This window comes from Alternaria incomplexa (genome assembly GCF_024043165.1).
Source record: "Alternaria incomplexa strain BMP 0042 chromosome Unknown scaffold_2, whole genome shotgun sequence".
NCBI classification, from domain to species: Eukaryota; Fungi; Ascomycota; class Dothideomycetes; order Pleosporales; family Pleosporaceae; genus Alternaria; species Alternaria incomplexa.
In genome coordinates this window covers 1,794,338-1,812,997 of record NW_026249851.1, presented here as the reverse complement: position 1 = coordinate 1,812,997, position 18,660 = coordinate 1,794,338, and the positions used below count along the sequence as shown (strand labels likewise).

General features: G+C 53.5%; 7 protein-coding genes across 7 annotated transcripts; 4 read left to right on the top strand and 3 right to left on the bottom strand.

Annotated features, from left to right (window-relative positions):
• Positions 1 to 1,421: 1,421 nt before the first annotated feature.
• On the bottom strand, positions 1,422 to 2,878 carry J4E90_002115 (uncharacterized protein; the record flags this gene model as incomplete). Its single annotated transcript, XM_051431696.1, has 4 exons — positions 1,422 to 2,033; positions 2,092 to 2,437; positions 2,490 to 2,650; positions 2,699 to 2,878. 4 exons carry the CDS (start codon positions 2,876 to 2,878, stop codon positions 1,422 to 1,424), a joined length of 1,299 nt encoding a protein of 432 aa, XP_051294830.1.
• Positions 2,879 to 4,582: 1,704 nt separating this feature from the next.
• J4E90_002114 (uncharacterized protein) lies at positions 4,583 to 5,668 on the top strand (the record flags this gene model as incomplete). The annotated part of the gene is made up of 2 exons (XM_051431695.1): positions 4,583 to 4,815; positions 4,873 to 5,668. The coding sequence occupies 2 exons, from the start codon at positions 4,583 to 4,585 to the stop codon at positions 5,666 to 5,668; spliced, it is 1,029 nt and encodes a 342-aa protein (XP_051294829.1).
• A 1,228-nt stretch (positions 5,669 to 6,896) lies between these two features.
• J4E90_002113 (uncharacterized protein) lies at positions 6,897 to 7,748 on the bottom strand (the record flags this gene model as incomplete). Its single annotated transcript, XM_051431694.1, has 2 exons — positions 6,897 to 7,534; positions 7,667 to 7,748. The coding sequence occupies 2 exons, from the start codon at positions 7,746 to 7,748 to the stop codon at positions 6,897 to 6,899; spliced, it is 720 nt and encodes a 239-aa protein (XP_051294828.1).
• Positions 7,749 to 8,032: 284 nt separating this feature from the next.
• J4E90_002112 (uncharacterized protein) lies at positions 8,033 to 10,028 on the top strand (the record flags this gene model as incomplete). Its single annotated transcript, XM_051431693.1, has 7 exons — positions 8,033 to 8,036; positions 8,147 to 8,200; positions 8,252 to 8,296; positions 8,350 to 8,355; positions 8,421 to 8,510; positions 8,560 to 8,844; positions 8,896 to 10,028. 7 exons carry the CDS (start codon positions 8,033 to 8,035, stop codon positions 10,026 to 10,028), a joined length of 1,617 nt encoding a protein of 538 aa, XP_051294827.1.
• Positions 10,029 to 10,733: 705 nt separating this feature from the next.
• J4E90_002111 (uncharacterized protein) lies at positions 10,734 to 11,576 on the top strand (the record flags this gene model as incomplete). The annotated part of the gene is made up of 3 exons (XM_051431692.1): positions 10,734 to 10,887; positions 10,940 to 11,145; positions 11,199 to 11,576. 3 exons carry the CDS (start codon positions 10,734 to 10,736, stop codon positions 11,574 to 11,576), a joined length of 738 nt encoding a protein of 245 aa, XP_051294826.1.
• Positions 11,577 to 12,107: 531 nt separating this feature from the next.
• J4E90_002110 (uncharacterized protein) lies at positions 12,108 to 13,358 on the top strand (the record flags this gene model as incomplete). The annotated part of the gene is made up of 1 exon (XM_051431691.1): positions 12,108 to 13,358. One exon carries the CDS (start codon positions 12,108 to 12,110, stop codon positions 13,356 to 13,358), a length of 1,251 nt encoding a protein of 416 aa, XP_051294825.1.
• Positions 13,359 to 17,539: 4,181 nt separating this feature from the next.
• Positions 17,540 to 18,497, bottom strand: J4E90_002109 (uncharacterized protein; the record flags this gene model as incomplete). The annotated part of the gene is made up of 3 exons (XM_051431690.1): positions 17,540 to 18,050; positions 18,101 to 18,203; positions 18,266 to 18,497. The coding sequence occupies 3 exons, from the start codon at positions 18,495 to 18,497 to the stop codon at positions 17,540 to 17,542; spliced, it is 846 nt and encodes a 281-aa protein (XP_051294824.1).
• Between the last annotated feature and the right edge of the window lie 163 nt (positions 18,498 to 18,660).

The window sequence follows — 18,660 nt, the reverse complement described above, 5'->3', positions numbered from 1 at the left end:
GATCGCGTGCATGTCGTTTAGTCTGCGTTGATCGTAGTTGTCTCCTTTGGAACGAGAATTATCCGCCGATTGGGTCCGGATCCGCATGTGCAAGACGTGATGCTCACGATGCCGTGGGGTGATCATGGCTCGAAACGGGAAGGGCTTCACATGTCACGGCGCGGGCGGGTTTGGGGGGCACGCGCGCTAGAGGCTTGCGTGGATGGGCGAGTTGCTTGTGACTCCGAGGGTAGAGAGTTAGTGTGGGTCTAGTTGGGTGAGTCAATTTGGATTCGTGGATGGATATAAGATGAGTGGTTGCTGCTCTTGCTACGCTTTTGCTTATAACAGACATTTCATCAGCTGAGAAGAGACATCCAACATCCGGTTATTACACATCGTACCATCGTATCGACGATATCAAACAACAAGCCCTGCTCTTATTACCACCGAACGATCACCACGTTTCATCCTCAAGCATTCCACATCAGACCAACAAGACAGCTCGCATACACTATCACAATGCCGCCAGTCAGCCAATTCCCACCTGCGCGCGTCTTCCTCAAGAACGCAACCTCATCATCTCCATCATCCATCAACATCTCGACATCACGACGAGCCAGCCTGACATCACCACTAAGCCCTAGATACGCTACTTCGTCAGCCTCGAATTCGTCGCAGTCCATGGCACAGATGTTGTCACAAAGACCAGGGGCTAGAGAGATGGAGGGCGGTGCGAGACGAGTGACGAACTGAAGCATCGAGCTACTATTCAATTTCAGCGAATGACGCTCGCCTCACATACCACTCCAAGGACGTCACAGTCAACAGCAGGTCGCTTGCTCTTGTCTAGTAGACGGGTCTTGATGCGACATGAACGCCGAGACGCGAAGACCTGTGCCACCATATCGCGCCGTCAGGAGTGACGACGCAGAGCGCAGAGAACCGCTTGGATGTATCGCAAGACCAAAATTATCATGTAAGAACTTGCACCAAGCGCGGGACGCATGTGCTCACTCACGAAGAGATCGTGGAATGTTTGGCATAGGGCACTACAGAAGTTGTCAACGGCGTTTGGGTGTGGGTGCATTATATTTAGAATCACGATACCAAAGAATTCTCTTCAAATTCAAAAGTTTACTTACTGTATCATACCTTCTCCGCATCGAGTCACCATTTCCCCTTACGCAGATCAGACAACACAGTACCCGTTCAAAGTCACGGTATCAACTCCTGTAATCTGAAGCTGCTCCTGTGATCGAGCCAACGCGAACCAGCTCGCTCATGTGGCACAAAGCCTCGTGCGTCTCATCATGAACAGGATGGATTTGTGATAATTCAGATCTATAACGACTGTGTGTATTCATGAAACTACATATATCATCACTATCCCTTCGAATTCATGCCTTGTCGTCGCAGTAGAAGACGCACGGCCCAAGCTCTCAGCCAGAGATCTTCTTACCAAATGAGCTCCGCGCCACCAAACTCCTGAACCTCTTGCCAAACACATACGCCGGAATGGTAAGCGCACAGATTCCCAGGTTGATGACCGTGATGCCGTCGAACACCGCACGTGGTCCGATGTTGGCCATGATGCCGTTCGCATAGGTTGTCGCGATGAAGGTGAACACTGCTTTTGTGAAGTTGATGGTGACGAAAGCCTGGTTTGCATCTTTGGGGTGGCAGTCAATGACGTAGGTCAGACTGGCTGTCGACGCGAACGGCACGGAGAGCGAGTGAATGGACATGAATACCAAGGGCCAAACGATGGGGTAGCCAGCAGAAGTGCTCATACCAAAGCCGAGGAAGCCAATTGTGGCGAAGATGACGGCAGGTACCATCAGAGTCAGGCGGAATTCCGGCTCGAAGACACCCTTGTTGCGGCGGGCCATGAACTTCGCGAGAGCATCGGCTGTCCAGCCGGACAGGGGCGAGCCGATAAGTGCGACAACGAGGAGAGGTAGGTTGGTAAGACCGACTTGTGCTGGATTCAGCGAGTACGGTGGCGCGGAGAAGATGTTGACGGAGAGGACGGAGATGGTGAGGAGCCAGGTCTAGAAAGGAAGAGAAAATCAGTGGATGTCTCGCGCAAAGCTCTTGGGGTTCACTCACAAAGTAAGACCCATAGACGATAGTGCTGAATAGCACTGCCGGGAATGCTATGAGTGGCACAGGCTTCCACGCGTTCTTCCAGAATGACTCTTGTGACAAGCGGCCACGGAAGAGCGCTAGCTGGCTGCGGTATGGCTCTCTCTCCTCTTCGAGCTCGAAAACAGAAGAAACGGACTTGTGCTTCTCACTGACGGCAAGCTTGTCCGTAGTAGGTCGGGCGCCATAGTAGGTGGTCTCGACGACGAAAAAGTACATGCCGAAGAGGATCGGAATGAAGATCAGTGCAGAGATACCGAACGTTGCCTCGAAAGAAACGTTCTGAATAATAGCGCCGGCGATTGTTTGGCTAAGACTGGGTCAGTATGCAGATGCGATGAACTGGGTGGAGAGGAATTTACCCGAGAAGCACACCAGAGGCTAGCATGCAGCCCCAAACTGCGATCCTAGTACCTCTTTGATGGACAAAGTACATGTCGGATACTGTGGAGGTGACAAGTGTCTCGAGGGGTGCTGATGCAATACCTTGCACGACTCGCATGACAGCGAGAGAGACGAAGGACTGCACTTCGTTAACGAAGACCGGTGTAGCTCATCTCTCGATACACACCCTGGTGAAGAATCCCCACACGTTCGTTGCAAGAAGGATCACGGTGGAAATGATGAAGAAGGGTCGCTTGCCCCAGATGTTCGCTCCAGCAGCCGTGAAGAACGTGGTGAAACCGATCCAAAAGGCGAGAAATCCAATGATCAAACTGGAAACCATATCGATGCTGACGTTGTACTTCATGGCGATGAGTGGAAGTGCGGGTGTCACCATGGGTCCAAGACTGGCGGAGACTCAGCTTGTGGGAACAATGGAGTGTCTTCGATGCTTACGCTGTTGTGACACCGGAACTGAAAGCGAGCAGAATCATGATGCATTCCTTCCTTCTCGGTGACCTGTCGCGCGTGAGACAATGTATCGTGACGGGGATTTCATTATTTCTTACCAGTTAAGCGGATCGTTGGGACTATCCGAAGGCTGCGGCTGCAGGATAACATCGCCATCGCGCTTGACGTCGCTAAAGTCAACCTTTGAGTCTACTGAACAGGTATTAGTGACATCGTGTTACTATTCTGACGGATGTATCCTACGGGCAGGTTCAGAGTCGTTGATGGTAGATGTTCCCGGAGGAGCTGCCATATGGCGGTCTTCTAGAATTCCGAAACCCATCTTGGTGGTACCTAGGTCTGCGAACGTGAAAGAGAAAGAATGGTAACGGGAATGGAAGTAATGTAGTTGACTGCCGGCAGTCTTTCGAACGCACTGCGTTGAGAAGGAGTAATTAAAATGTATAATGAATGAAGCAGCAGCAGTAGGACAGCGAGGCCAGCTCTGAATGATGAGTGCCTTGGGCCAACCTCTCTTATGACCGCATTGCGATAGGGCTCGAGGCATCAAGGGTAGCCTGATACTAACGAAACTACGCTGAAGCGTTTGAGACAGAGCGATATTCCAACCATGCTCGTCGATCGACGCCTTGCATGGGCTTGACTGCCGAAGCCTGACCAGGGCTAGCCGAACGCGACGTCCAACGCAACGTGTTTCAGTATGGCGGAACTTCCCAGAGATATATATGCCCCAGCGAAAGCAAAATCCGCGGTCATAGAGAACCCCAGTGTCCGAAAATACACGGAAATCATGCCTGACTGGCAGCATATCTATCGATGCAGCCGGCGATAGTTGGTTGTGGACGCGTCTCAGCCACTACCAGTTGCTTTGGACATTGACATCTGCCAAGACACCATCACAAGCATATCCACGCGGTGATGTGATGACATGGTGCGCCACAGTGCTGTCTTGTTGAGGCCGTTTTATGTTATCGGGAGGTGGAGGTAGACAGGTAGATCCGATGGCGCGTGTGGTGCCTGACCCTCGAACAGATGATACGATCGTTGGCATGTTGCGCGTTGGGTGCGAATGCGCACATCTTCTGTAAGCATTGCGACGACTCTCAGTAATCCAGGCTGCCTTCTGTGACTGTTGTCAGCATAGCATACGCGTTCATGCGCGAATGTAGAGCGCTCTTCACGTTTCGCTTCAACTGCCGAAGACAAGACGGGTGATGATCGCGTGTCCAATGCGCGACATGGTATGCATGAAAGTCGCGTCGATCATGCCGGACAGGAAGCTTAATAGATGTGCGATGGGCGTTGTGCGATGTCGATGTTGATGGAAGGCCGACTGCGACAAAGTCGGCAACCCGTGGAGCTGATCGCCCTTGACCAATTTCGGTATGGTGCCCGACGTCATCGCCATCGTGGGGCAGCGACATGTACCCCGCGACGGGTCATGGCGTAGATGCTATTGGAAGAAACTACTATTTCCTCCACTACAATCGCCATTTAGCCGCAGTACAGCCGTTACTGGGACTACATATCTCAAGGGAAGTGAGCTGTACAAGATCTTCCAGGAACTCCTGTGCCATCAACTTGCGGAATATTCATCAAGATGTCTATCGGCGTAGCTATCATCGGAAGCGGCATCTTCGCCAAAGAAGAACACTTGCCCGCCATTCAAGACACCCCGTCATTGAGCCTAAAAGCAGTCTACTCGCGATCACTCAAATCGGCAAAAGCTCTATCTGAGAAGCTGTCCGACGTCGAACTCTACAGCGACGACCAGGATGGCAAGAAGTTCGAAGACCTACTGAAAAGGGATGATGTGAAGGGCGTAGTCATTGCGTACGTATACTGCTTGACAAAGTGAAGAGCATGAGTTGCTAACATATCGCAACTCAGACTACCGATCCTCGCGCAACCTGACTACATCAAGAAAGCGCTCGCAGCTGGCAAACATGTTTTTGCGGAGAAGCCCATCGCGAAAGATCTAGCGACCGCACGCGAACTGCTCTCATGGACACAAGACTCCTCCAACACCTCTGCAGTCTACACCGTAGCCGAGAACTTCCGCTTCATCGACTCCTACGTTTGGGGTTCCGAGCAAGTTGCCTCCCTGGGCCGCGTTCTTACTTTCCGTGTACGTGTTGCTGCCATGGTGTCGGCAGGCAGCAAGTACTACGAGACGGAATGGCGCAAGAAGCCGGATCACCAGGGCGGCTTCGTGCTTGACGGCGGCGTGCACTTCGTAGCGGCGACGCGTCTTCTGCTACAAGGTGGCGGCCGAAAGATCAAGAAGGTCAGCGCATTCACTGCACAGCTTCAGGAGCACCTTCCGCCTGTCGACACACTCAACGCCACCATGCAGCTGGACAACGATGCTTCTGGTACTCTGTCCATTTGCTTTGGTACCACCGACACTGGCTCTGAGTACCTCGTTGCGTGTGAGAAGGGCTCAGTACACGTCGCGCGCGGCAAGGTCACCATCACCAAGGATGGCAAAGACCCAGAGACAAAGGAGTTTCCAGATGAGGGCAACGGCGTGAACCAGGAGATTAAGGCTTGGGCAAAGAGTCTAGAGCAAGGAAAGAGGAACGAGATGCAGAGCCCTGAGGAGGCGTTGAAAGATCTGGAGATCTTAGAGAGTTGTTTGAAGAGTGGAGAGCAGGGCGGTAAGCCAATTGACGTCAAGCAGTAGAGTATGTCGCGTTAGCCATGTGCACATTCTGCGAAGAGTGAATCCAAAAGTAAAGCTTCTCTGAATTAATCTCAAGTCTCTTACAAATTGCTGTCTCTATAGAGCAAGTCTTTGTTAGCTATCTTACACATCTCTTTCTTTCTCTAGCTTTTGTGCAACGCAAATGTATATAGAGAATACTAGACGCCTTACCTATTGGAGAATTATACAAGTAGAGCAGAAAGTAGAACATAGTAAAAACAATGTTGCAAAAAAGAGCAAAAAAGCATCTTCTATCCGAAGATAGAAGACGACGTCTAACCATTGCTGATTTTTCGTTTCTGGACATTGTTGTCTGTTGTATCCTTCAAGGGTCCACATGTTCCTAAAGGCAGACTAGGGAATCGAACAAGGCACCTTGGGTGAGTTGGGTCTGGACCGATTAACCATTCGGAAGCCGTTAATATTGTGGTTGCGGGCTCCTGTCTTTGGTCGTTCCTCTCGAACTTCAGCCAAGGCGGCTTGTTGATGGAAGATTACGGATTTAAGTGCTATATATTGGGGGAGATGGTGTGGAGTGTGGGGTGGGACCTGAGGTAGAGTGAAGGCGGCCTAGGAGGCGAGTGCGCGGGTGCCTGGTAAGAGCGCTGCGTGCGCGGGCGTGCGCGTTTGCATTTTGGGTGTTTGTTGTGCGATGGCGGAGGGTCGGGGCGCCGGCGGGAAGCGAGAGCGATGGTGGTGAGAGTGATGACGAGCTTGGAGGAGACGCTCGCAGTGCTCGATGACCGTTTTCCAGAGCGAAGGTCTATCACTACTGCGGAGTCTCGAGCAAAGGGCGGAGGCTACGTCGTGGTTCCAAAGAGTAATGGTAATGCGTAGTTACTGCGGAGGTACCAAACGTTAGCTATGAGGCCTTTGACATGTATGGACTTACTTTTGGCGTCACCTCGAGCTGTGATGTACTTCCATACTCGAGCCGCAACTTAAAGACATTGACTTCGCATAATGAAGGAGCGGAATGAGATGGTCAAGCGCATATGTATATGTGGCAACAAGGGTTAAGAGAAGAAGTGGGACGATGGTTGAGACGAGTATGTGGTGAAATGATGATAACAACGGACAAGATCACCAGTTGCGCAATGGGAAAGAACGATTATAGGAATTCACCAAGAAAGAGAAATGAAATATATCTTACACAACGCATTCCAGGTGTCACGTTTACGACATGCATGGCTAGAAAGACATCCTCTCACTTGGTAGTTTGTTCCCGCTCTTGCATTTCCTTCATCTTCCGCTGCGTCTCCAACTCGAACGCTTGCTTCTTCAATGCATCAATCTTGTCGTCAATTACCGCGATCTGGGCCTCCACCCGAAGAAGCTTTTCCTGCATCATGTTCTCGTAGTCGTCATCGGTCAAGACTTGCATAGGACTCCACTTGCTCTTCGCAATCTTTTGCATAAAGTTCTCCTTGGGCTTGGCTTCACCTCTCGCTCGTTCCTGGATTTCGCTGGAGTTTTTGGCGTCGAGGTAATTGTACCCATGTTGTCCTGCCCAGCCGAACAGAGTGAACATGATGGTACCTGGAATGACATTTCGAGGGCCGCGAAAGAGGAGGCCGAGATTGAATCCAGTCAGTCCACCAGCAAGGGCTGACGCGCGAACCTTGTCAGACGTGGTTGGGTTGAGGTCGGTGCGAGGATAGACGGGCGCACCGCGAGTGAGGTTCCACCAGTTGAGTAAGCCAGCGTGGTTGAGGACTGACGTGCGGATGCCCCAGAACGTGCTGCCAATGGCGAACCATTGCGCTCCTGATACAATGGAGAAGAGAACCGGAGTTTGCGTGCGGATAGTACCGTAGAAGGCACCAATCACGGTACCAGGAACGGCTGGACCAGGTTAGGCAAAATTCATGAGGTGAGAAAAAGCTGACAAGATGACGATTATGCAGAAGTGAAATGCAAGCGCACGACTACGATGAAGCGAGACTACGTGGAGTGGTGAAAGGACTATGTGCGTACCTGAGGCTCCACCAATATAGAGTGCCTGCCGGGCAACCTCGAGGGGCTGCGTGACCTGTTCGGGGTCATGTTTGGCTTTCATCGCTCTTTCATGGGGGCTGAAGGTCGTGGACCAGATTCGGGTAATGACAAGGCAAGGTTCGCCGCCGTTGGAAAAGCAAAGGCGCTGACTAAGCGAGGCCCAACGAACGCACAGCCTGAGCTTAAGATTTCCGTTCGGGAAAGTCTCAAGAACTCACCCCACACACGCTTCAACCACAGACCCCGCAACCACCAAGACCACACCCGAGAGCAAGAGACCGCTCTCCAGACCCGAATCAGACAGCGCGCCGAATCCACTCGCGCACAGTCTGCCAAACCGCAATCATGGGTACGTCGCCGTGGTGCGCACGCAAATTGCAGCCGTCACTCGAGCCGGCTTTTTTGCCCCGCTCTGTACCGCGCCCAAAACAAGAAGCCATGGCTGACGATGTGTTGTAGCGCCCAAGAAGAAGCAACAGACCATGGGCCTGGGAGAATTCCTAAATGACCAATGTACGCCCCGCCTACCTGCCCCCGAGCGCGCAGACGACTGACATGCAGCAGCACTAGGATCATGGGCCGACGAAATGGAGGACGCGCCAATGCCTGGTGAGTGACACGCATTCTCCCTAGGAAGTGGCCTGGTGTACTAACGTTTGCAGGAGCCGGTAATACACCCCACCAACTGTCGCAGCGCGAACATGCACACGACGGAAGACTGACACATTTTTAGGTGCCGGTAGAAGCTCTGGCTATGGAGGCGACAGGCCTACCTTTGGCTCTGGCGGCGGCGGCTTCGCTTCTGACCGCGCTGGCAGCTTTGGTGAGGAGAGCATACTCACACGCATTCGCATATTCTAACAACTCCCCAGCCGACCGTGGATTCGCAACTCGCGAGGCGCTTCCCATGCCCTCCAAGCCCCCGTACACCGCCCACCTGGGCAACCTCTCCTTCGATGCCACCGAGGGCGACGTGACCGACTTCTTCGCCGACTGCGAGGTGACCAACGTGCGCATCGTCGAGGACAAACTGGACCGAAAGCCCAAGGGTTTCGGCTACGTCGAATTCGGCAGTGTTGATGGACTAAAGAAGGCGCTCGACCTGTCTGGCACATCTTTCCAGGGCAGGAATATCCGTGTCAGCGTTGCTGAACCCCGTACGTCATGTGTCTACAGGATGCACTCAAACAATTACTGACAAGTCACAGCCAAGGACCGCGAAGAAGCCCGCGTCATCACAGACTGGACCCGAAAGGGACCCCTCCCTGATCTACCTGGCCAGCGCAGCAGCTCCGGCCGCGGCGGCTTCGGCTCGGGCCGTGACCGCGCTTTCGACGCAGGATCTGACGCCGGCAGCGAGCGTGGTGAGCGTCGCCGCCCACCTCCATTCGAGAGCGACGGAAAGCCCCGCGACTTTGGCAACTGGGAGCGCCGAGGACCCCTTTCTCCATCCGCTGCACCTCCCCCCGGCGAAGGCGGCCGCTCTCGAGGTGGCTTCGAAGGAGGTCCCCGCGAGGGCCGCCGACAGTCCCCCGCCTGGGGCGAGGGTCAAGGCACTGAGGGCTCTCGTGGGCCCCGCCGTGAGTTCCAGGAGCGACCGCAATTTGAGAGGCAGCCTACTGCGGCAGACAATGACAACCAGTGGCGATCCAAGATGCGCCCCGATGCGCCTATCAAGTCGCCAACATCCACACCCGACGCTAGCACGCCATCATCACCGGCACCGCAAGCCGCTGCACCCGCCGGCCGCCCTCGCTTGAACCTGGCCAAGCGAACCGTCTCTGAGGCTCAACCAGCTCAAGACGCGTCCACTCCTTCGGACAAGCCCAACCCATTCGGTGCCGCCCGACCCATCGACACCGCTGCTCGTGAGAAAGAGATCGAGGAGAAGAGGCAACTTGCTTTGCGCCAGAAGAAGGAGGCCGATGACAAGGCGCGCGAGGAGAAGAAGGCCAAGGAAGCCGCGGAGAAGCCAGCGCCCAAGGACTCAGCACAGCCAACGCCGACAAAGAAGGAGGAGAATGATGGCGAGGAGAAGCCCAAGTCCAACTTCGAGATCCTCCAACGGGTGGACGAGGGTAACTCTGCCGGCCAGGATGAGGATGCCGAGGGAGAAATTGTACACGACAAGGACGTTAAGCCACAAGAAGTCACTCGCGACCCACCGAAGGCTGAGCAAGGCTCATGGAGGCGGAAGTCCAGCACAGCTCCTGCACCTGAAGGCACTACTACCGAGGCCATGGACGACGATGGCTGGAGCACTGTCACCAAGGCCACCAAGAACGTTAAGAACAACCGCCGAGGAGGCGGAGGTGCCCCGGCCCGCGCCATCGCGTCTTAGGTGGACGTATCAATATTGAGACTAGCCCCGATGCTGTATCTGGGATGAACGCAACGCATATCCAACGGCGTGGTGGCGTCCTTTGTGTTTCTGGCTTTGCTGTTTATCACAGCTGTTTTTGTTCGGCGGTTTTCCCATATTGTTGCATCACTGCACAATCATCGTCCTTTCGACAGCCCTGTTCATCCGAGCGCGATTTGCAAGGCGTCCGTGGCTGGACTTGGGACGTTTTACGAGCTTCTTTCTGCATGCCCCCTTACGATGCCGTTCCTTGGCGCTGCTCGTTTCCAAAAGTATTGGTCGTCTCCTAGACCTTCCACATCCGGTAAATATAGGATATGCCATATTTTCGATCATCTCCTCTCGCCATCAGTGTGTCTGTTGTTGTGGCCCAGCCAAGCTCTCTCTTTGATGGATCTGTGTTAGGGAACTAGAGGGATGGTATGCACTGGCATGTATTTAGCTGCAACAAGATTCGAAAGTATCTACACTCCAATTCTTGACGCACGTGTTCGATTATGCGGTTCATTACTGTGATGTGTATGTGGAGTTCGTGTGAGGGTCTGACAGGGGTGGGTCGTTGTCAAGGGTTCAGGCGTGCAGACCACGGTTCGCTTTGGGGCTATGAAATCTGTTCTTTGGTCGTCATCTTTCCCTGTCACAAATACAGTATTCAAAGTTGGAAAACAAAACATCATCTACATTATGTCTGGCACTATTGTCGTCGAGAAGATTCAGGGCCATGATGTTTCGGAAGAGATGATCGCTCAAGCGGCTGAGCTCTTTTCCTCTGACTACGGGATCTGGGGTCCTCTTGCTGAAGAGAAAATGGGCACATTTGGTAACTTCTGCAAGCCGGGTATGTACATTGTTTTCTCTCTCTAATGAATGCAATACTAATGCCCTTGTAGGACGCCCTGTGAAGATTTCAAAGAACCGTCTTCGTGAGCAGTCCCTTGCTCCGGGAACTGACAGCGTTCTGGTGCGCGCTACGGTCGACGGCAAACTTGCTGGACACGCCTTTGCAACTTTCTGGGACTATGAGGGTCGCAAAATTGGCTGGATCACTCAACTATGTGTTAGTCGGGATTTCAGGCGCAACGGACTGGCTACAAAGGTTTGTCTTCACACGAAGTTTTGACATTAGCCAGCATTCACTGAACCTTGCAGATCTTGTCTCATTTGCGCGAAAACGAGCACGACTGTAGTTTCGGAATCCTCTCTTCCCATCCTGCTACTATCCGTGCTGCTCTGCGAGCCTTCGGACATGGGATCGAGAAGGTGGATCTGAGCGGGATCAAAGAGCTTGTACCCGCCATTATGAAGTCATCCCCAGTTCCTTACGTCAAGATGGCTAGACCCACGGGTTCCTTGTTTGATCAGGGTGATCAGGGTGATCAGACGGGTGCTGTCTGCTGCGCTGACACTGCATTCTGGGTTGATCACGCTGAACCCCTGGCTGCGCTGAATGTCATCAAGGAGGATGGGATAAAGTGGCCGTTTGGAGACTTGCCTGAAGGCTGCGAGTTCTTGGCCTTTGTCAGTTGATCTTGTGTTACATGATGCTGCAGTCTACAACAAGACACCATGATGAAGACCTGATGGACCCCAGGGTAATGTAGGCTTCTGGGTTGTCGATGCAGTGATATACCGCTTCGACTACGCCCGTTGTAGCAGGCTAGGAGGAAGAAACCCGCTAAAAATGTCTGGTCCTTTCCCTTGCATGTGGTGCAGCGATGCTAACGTCTAGTCGATCGCCGTTGACGTGCCGCGAACAGGGTTCACGACGCAGCATCCCGGTACGTGCGCCACAATACGTCAGATGTGCTCGGCCTGTGTCCAACTTCGATATCTTGCTTTGGCGGCGATCGCCTACGCTATCACTTTCCTTTTCGTGTCTTGCGATGCATATAGTGTTTCATTCCAATTAGTTGATCTAGGAAATCGACACGTCAATGGGTGTTGCCCCAATTCGTCATTATACAAACCAAGCGGAAGCGTACCATAGACACGACGCGCGTTGTTAGGGGTTTGGCGCATAGCATTCCTGGGCTCAGATAGAGGGGATATCTTTACACAATGGCGTCGAAGCCATCATCACCGGGACCCAATGCGACACCTGCAACGCCAGCCAAGCAGGCACGATCCAGGAAGGCTGCTACTCCAAGCCAGACTGAACAGGGAAGAGCAGGCTCCGCAGGCGGAGTTGTCTTGCCAAAAGAGCCCGCTACAAAGGCTTCAGCATCCTCAGCAAAAAAGGCTGCAGCAACACCAAGCACAGATGACGTTACCGCACCGGCAGCGAAGACACCGAAAAAGAAACCCAGGAAGCTGAACAAGGAGCCCACATCAACATCTACAGATGCAGCAAAGCCTACGGCCACAAGTAAAGCCACGGCAGATGTACCATCGCCCTCCGAACTCGAAGCGCTCAAGTCTCGTGTCAGAGGCTTAGAAGCCAAGGTAGAAGAGCTCTACAAAGCCGGTGCGATTCCCGATTCACGACCTGGCCGCTCCCCTCGCCGACGAGGAAAAGGGCGAAAAGCCTCGTCTACTGCGCAGGTTCCCACGCTTAGTACAACGGCCAATGAGAGCGATTCCCGGGTCCATGAAATCGCCGACGACGAAGAGGAGGAAGCAGACGAAGAGCTCGTGCGTCTCGAGGGCGAATTGGAGGTAGCACGACAAGATCTAGAACACTTCAATCCTCGCAGCAAAGGCGCCACAAGTCGAGGAACGGAATACGTCGAGGAGATCGACAGGGACGCACCCGGAGCAAGATCAGGTACAGAGAGACAAGTCACCCTATCCGGAAGCTACCGCATCCCAATCCCCGCCAACGTCAACCTGGAAGACGTCAAAACGATCAAATCAGGTGTCTCCGCTGCCCAGAATGTAGCGCGTTCTTTCCTCGAGCAACGACGCGCGGCCGCTGCTGTACGCGCTACCGAGAACAACGCCTCTTCACCACAACAGCAGTCCAGCAGCAGAGCTACCAAAGTCCCCGCTTCGAAATCTTCCTCTGCAACCACGCCGAAGCCAAAGAGAAGCATGAGCTCGACTATGGAAGTTGCCGTGGACAACAGCGATGGAAAGCAGAGTTGGAGTGAGTGGATTGGTGGTTATAGTATGGCGATTACAAGGGCGGTCAGTAAGATTGAACACGAGGCTGCTGTTGAGGCGCAGAGGGGTGGTGGAAGTGCGGGTGCTAGTAGGCCTTCGGCAGGTGGAAGGAGGACGAGTGCGCCTACGTCTAAGAAGGCGGCTGGGAAGAGACCTGCTGCTAAGGCAACTTTGAGCGGAGAGCAGGTGCATGGGCTGATGAGTTAGATGGTGGGGTAGATATCTTGTACGATATAGAGGTTGGAAGATTAGGTGCGAGTGTTTTGGGTAGCATTGAAAAACATAAGTGCAGTCGGAAGAAGTACCGCAAGCATGAAGAGTTCGTTCGATGTCAGCACGGTTACACTATGATACGGTACCCATCTCCCTATCTCCCCATGTCTTTAGCACTCTTTCAGTTTACTTCTGAGCCCCTCCCTCTGCTTCTGCTGCCGCCTGCTCCCCGTGCTCATCCTCATTCTCATTCGGAGCGGGTGCAGCACCCTGAGCACCATCATCCACAAGCTCTCGTTGCGCATCATCGGCGGGAGGAGCTTCTTCCCTCGGTACTTGTATTGGCGGACCCTCAGCAGCGGCAGGGTTAGCTGGAGAAGCATCTGCCGCTGGTGCAGCGGCAGCTTCTTCCGGCACCGGGTCTAAGGGCAGCTCTCTGTGTGCCTCGCTACCTGCGGCAGTGGATCTATGGGAAGTCAAAGAATGACTGCTGTGGCTCTTTGTGCTACTTCTTGATGAAGAGGATGATCTAGAAGAATGAGACCTGCCTGACTTCACGCTCTCTGCCTTCTCTTTCGCTGCAGGCTTGCTTGCTTCGGCGGCGACGGCGACTGCGACTGCAACATGTCGCGGAAGCTCAGAACTGCTGCTGCTAGATCCCGTACTTTTCCTTGGTCCATACTCGGTGCCGGCATCTAGCCCGTGAAGAGACATTCCAAACACTCCGCCCATTCTCCTTTGGGGCTTCTGACTCTTCCAGCTAGCAGTTGTGATCGGTTTACCCTTTCCACCAGCGAGCCAGAAAAGCGTAGACGGAACACGCTGGTGATCTCGTAGAGCATAAGGCGAACCGGCGCCGCCTCTAAGGCTGACGGTTGGAGTGAGTGTGGCTGGTTGTATGGTGTGACTCGCAGAGACAGCGGGAGTATCGATAGAAGGGCCTGTGAGGCGAGCAAATATCGAGGCGAGACCGAACAATGGTAGATACGAGAAGACCGAACGTGGCTGCGGGTACGCAGCGGCAAAACTTGCTGTCCGCGAGGTTGGTAAATTAGTAGCATCTCCTCCGCCAGATGTGGATCTGCCCGTTCGTGGTGTCTCTTGACATCCATCGCGTCTTGAGATACCTTTCGGAAGGCGAGAAGTACCGTGTGCCCTCTGCAAAGCGCGTGCAACTTCGGCGATGTTGGGAGTCCTCGCTGGCGGCAAGTAATCATCGCTACCTGAATCAGTACTAGAACCATGACCAGGCCTGTGACAAGTAAGTAGCAGTTGCTTCATCGTCAGACCACAGCTACGAGTATGGATTTTTTCGTCTCCTCCACTACCACCTCGCAACCTTGGCATTCCATCGTAAGCAGGACCTTCTTGAAAATCCGGTAGCTGGTCATTTGTCTTGAAGTCATCTTCAGACTCTCTACGCCTCGTGCGACGGCGACTATCAGCTGACCGTCTCGAGGCCCGCGATTGCCGCCCTGATTGCTCTGGGGAGCGTCTAGGATAGACATTACTATGATACAGCTGTGCATCGATGCTGGCTTGCTGCTCAGGACGCGGTCGTTCAACAACAACATGTCCACCGGTTTCGAGATAGCCCTCAACGATTAGATTGCTACGCGACGGCCGAGACAACTGGCGTTGCTCTGCACTGTTAGTGAAGGCGGCTGAAAATTTCTGGCCATAGAAGACCGTCTCGGAGAAATCTGTAGTCGGATCCGAAGTTTTCTTGCGGCGAGCTGCGCGGGCGAAATCGATTAGCGGACTTGGGGCTCCGGCACGTATGGCATTCAAGTGCTGCGATACTTCACTTTCGCGAACGTATGGGTAGTCCTTTGAGTTGCGTAAGTAACGATGATAATGTAGTTTGGGACTGATTGGCCTCACTTCGTTATGCTCAAGAGCGCTTTGCGATCGCCGGGGAATATCTTCACTCCTGGTAGCACTTCTCTGCTGTAGCGCCGGGTTGATAGCACCGGGTCGCGGCACAGGCAGTGCTGCTCTCCGCGGTGGGTTGCCTATCCTTTTCGCCGCGATTTCTGGCGGGACGATACGCGGACATTCTTCGGATGAAGGACTGTGCTGTGGACGAGATTCTCGTACTGCTGGTTTCTCATTGACCTTACGACCCGGCTTCCGTCTGAAGGCTGATTTCATGTGCGAAAGTGCGCTTTGGGACTGACATTCATTGCATGGTTCGCTAGAGGGCGACTTCGGTGGCCGCATGCCACAGAAATCGCAGCGTCGACGTTCCACACTGGGGAAGGTATGGTATTCACTTGCATCATATGGACAGGGCTGGCTGGTTTCGGACAGCGATGGTACCTGCAGTCGAATGACTGGAGGGGGTTGAGGAGCCTGCTGTTCAGCGCCAGCAACGCCTCGCTGTATTATGATCTCTTCTCCGAGTGCCGTGCACGATCGTAGAGCTGAACTGATATGTGGGCTTGATCTTCGTATGGGAAGGGCTGCCAATATTGTATTGAAGCTGGAAGAAATGCGTCGCTTGAGGGTCCTTGGTCGCTCAGGTGGGACTATCGGTGAGTCTGGTTCAGAAATGGGTTTCGCTGGGTTCGGCATTTTCAGTAAATTGAGGCTATGGTTATGGGATATCTGGATAGCGAAGCGCAGGTTAAGAGCAAGCGCAGGTGTGATTTGAGAGCTTTCGTTACTTCCAAATCGCTCGAACGTCAGAGATCAGTGAACTGTGAAAGTCTCGATCTGGACCATAAGTTGGGCACCTTATGAATGGTAGAGCATTTGTGAATATTGACAGCAGCCATGACGTGGTGGAGTGAGGAACGTCTGCGAACGGTCTATTGGTGAACACAGCGGCAAACGTGAACAGGAGGACAACGCCGGAATACCAGCAACCGTAGTCTATACAAGATGTCGCACTCTCATATCTGATGAGATCGTGGCCGTGAAATGCTCCAGCTTGGTACGCGAAGGTAGCATTGCTTCCGGCTGCGACCAACGACATACTGCCTACCCACAGCCGTTGACAACACTCTCGGTCTTAGTACGTTGAGAGGCGTCCCTCTTCAGGCCAGTCGTACATCTCTTGTAGGTGGTTTCGGTCAGATGTGGGTTCTTGCCTCCAGCCATCGTCATCGTCGTTGTTGAAGTAGTCACAGTTGTAGTTGCGTGACGGGCCTGGGGAACAACCAGCGCACCTACCACGACGGTCGCCAACTTGATCTTTAAGAGCTCCGCAGAGAATGCAGAGCACGTGAACTCGATTGCAGATTGTGAGTAGTGTTCCTGGGACGTACAGCGCATCGCTTACCCCGCATTTGAGACAAAATCTTGTGTGGGCCAAAATACCACTGCGACACCATTTGCCTTTTCTCATATCGTCGGCAAAGGCTTTCCAGTGGTGAAAGCGGACGCAGCCTTTGCAAGTATATAGTTGTTTAGTCTTGGCCCAAGTAGTTCCTTCGGCGGCCAGAAACTCGGCATGCGTCGGTGTGGGTATGACCGATCTGAAATAGCGAGTTGTGAAAGCCAAGTTGGCTTTGTTGCTCAGGTCAAGGAGACTGATTATTTCCAGATGAAGCTCAACAGACAGGCGAAGGAGGGGCGGAGAAGACATGGCGTGCACACGCTGTGCGCGTCGAACGGGCACTCGATGTCGCTTTGTCTAAGACCAGCGCGTCAGTTGGTGTTATGTGAAGATCGGCGTCCAGCTTACGATTGATGCCTTCCAAGTGGTTGCGGATCTCTTCCCCGGCGCCCTTTGCTGCCTGTTGCGCGAAGTATGCAGAACGCGAAGAGTGAAAACAAGTCGCAGTCTCTGCTTTTTGTCGAGAGGACGTGCAATGCACTCGTAGTCTATGAGGATTGCAAGAGTGAGCAGGCTGTGAGCACAATTATACGCCTCTTGTGTAATGCCAAAGTCACACGGACCTCCAAACCCGCGCATCCCTAGGTTCCTCAGGCACGACCAATGGTGGAGCCCATTGTCCGCGGCAGTGTTGCCGTGTTCCGCCAGTTGCCTCCCTTGGTATGTTACACGACTTCAGGGTCCGGAAATTGCGATGGGGTGTTCTTGCCCGTTTGTCAGCCACACCGCATATGTAGCACATTATCGCCTCAGCATGGGCCTACTAGAGTTCAGACTAGAAGGTCTCGATGGCTACAATAGATTCCCGGTGCGCCTCCCGACACCACTGCGACTATTCCTTCTTCAAATCGTTGAGAACCATGTAGCGCGACAGGGAGATCCAGCCCCAACGAAACCAGCGCATTTGGCTTTCGTGTGCCGTGGTCATGGCTTTCTGAGCAGTCCTGTAACCGACCGGTGAGCTGACGAACAGGAGTGGAGTCGGAAAGCCTCCGAGCTCTTTCTTGCGGAGGATTGCGCCAATAATTGTAGCTGGTGCGTCCAACAAGCTAAGATATTTACGGAATATGGAGGTGGTAGTGAGGGTGTACAGCTTGACAGGGCACTCCCACCCGCTGTGTCGGTGCATGAGCGCCTTCAAGAAGGTATGCGCTCCGTCGTGGAGCGACTTGTGATTGGGATGGCCGGAGACGCCGTGTGCGTCAAAGGTGATTATAGTGTCGACAGTCGCCTGCGGTGCCTCCTTGGAAGAGATTGAGGTCATGTTCGGGGCGAAGGCGGTGGTGAGTAGGTTGGAGATTAGACGAGGGTGCCATGTCACTGTCATGGAATCGGGGAAGTTCCTGGTGCATAGTCAGTATGCTGCGTTCGGACTTGCATGAGCGATGCGTACTTGTCTTCCACCACGAGAATGTCGTCCTTGCTTCCGATTCCCAGCTGTAGCCCACTCTTGACCAGCTCCTTCTTGCGGATTTCGCCAAGGCCATCGGCATCGCCTGTTGCACGAATGAGATGAGTGATTGCCTCTGAGAGCACTGGGGATGTGTGAGGGCCATACCGCTACTGAGGCACAATATCTTGACGTGATTTCCGCGTTCCGGACGCGTCAATGCCAGTAAAGTCGGCGCAAAAAACATGGCCTCATCGTCAGGATGCGCGATCAGCAGTAGGATGCGTTTGTTTTGTAATGTGGGGAAAGATGCGCCGAGGGTGCTGGTGTACATCCAGAAAACAAAGATGAGGACAGGCACCGATGCCCACACAGTCCAATTCATGGTCAGCAAGCGCATATAAGGAGTATGTTCGATTTGGTGTTTGCTACTGTATTGCTGCTATGTACCTGCGTCAGGAGAGGTAGCGCGTGCGCATGAAGCCATCGGGGTTCTGGAACGAGCTTTGACCCACGTCATCTTCGAGATTCCTTAGAGCCGCACGCGACATGTCTCGACCCTA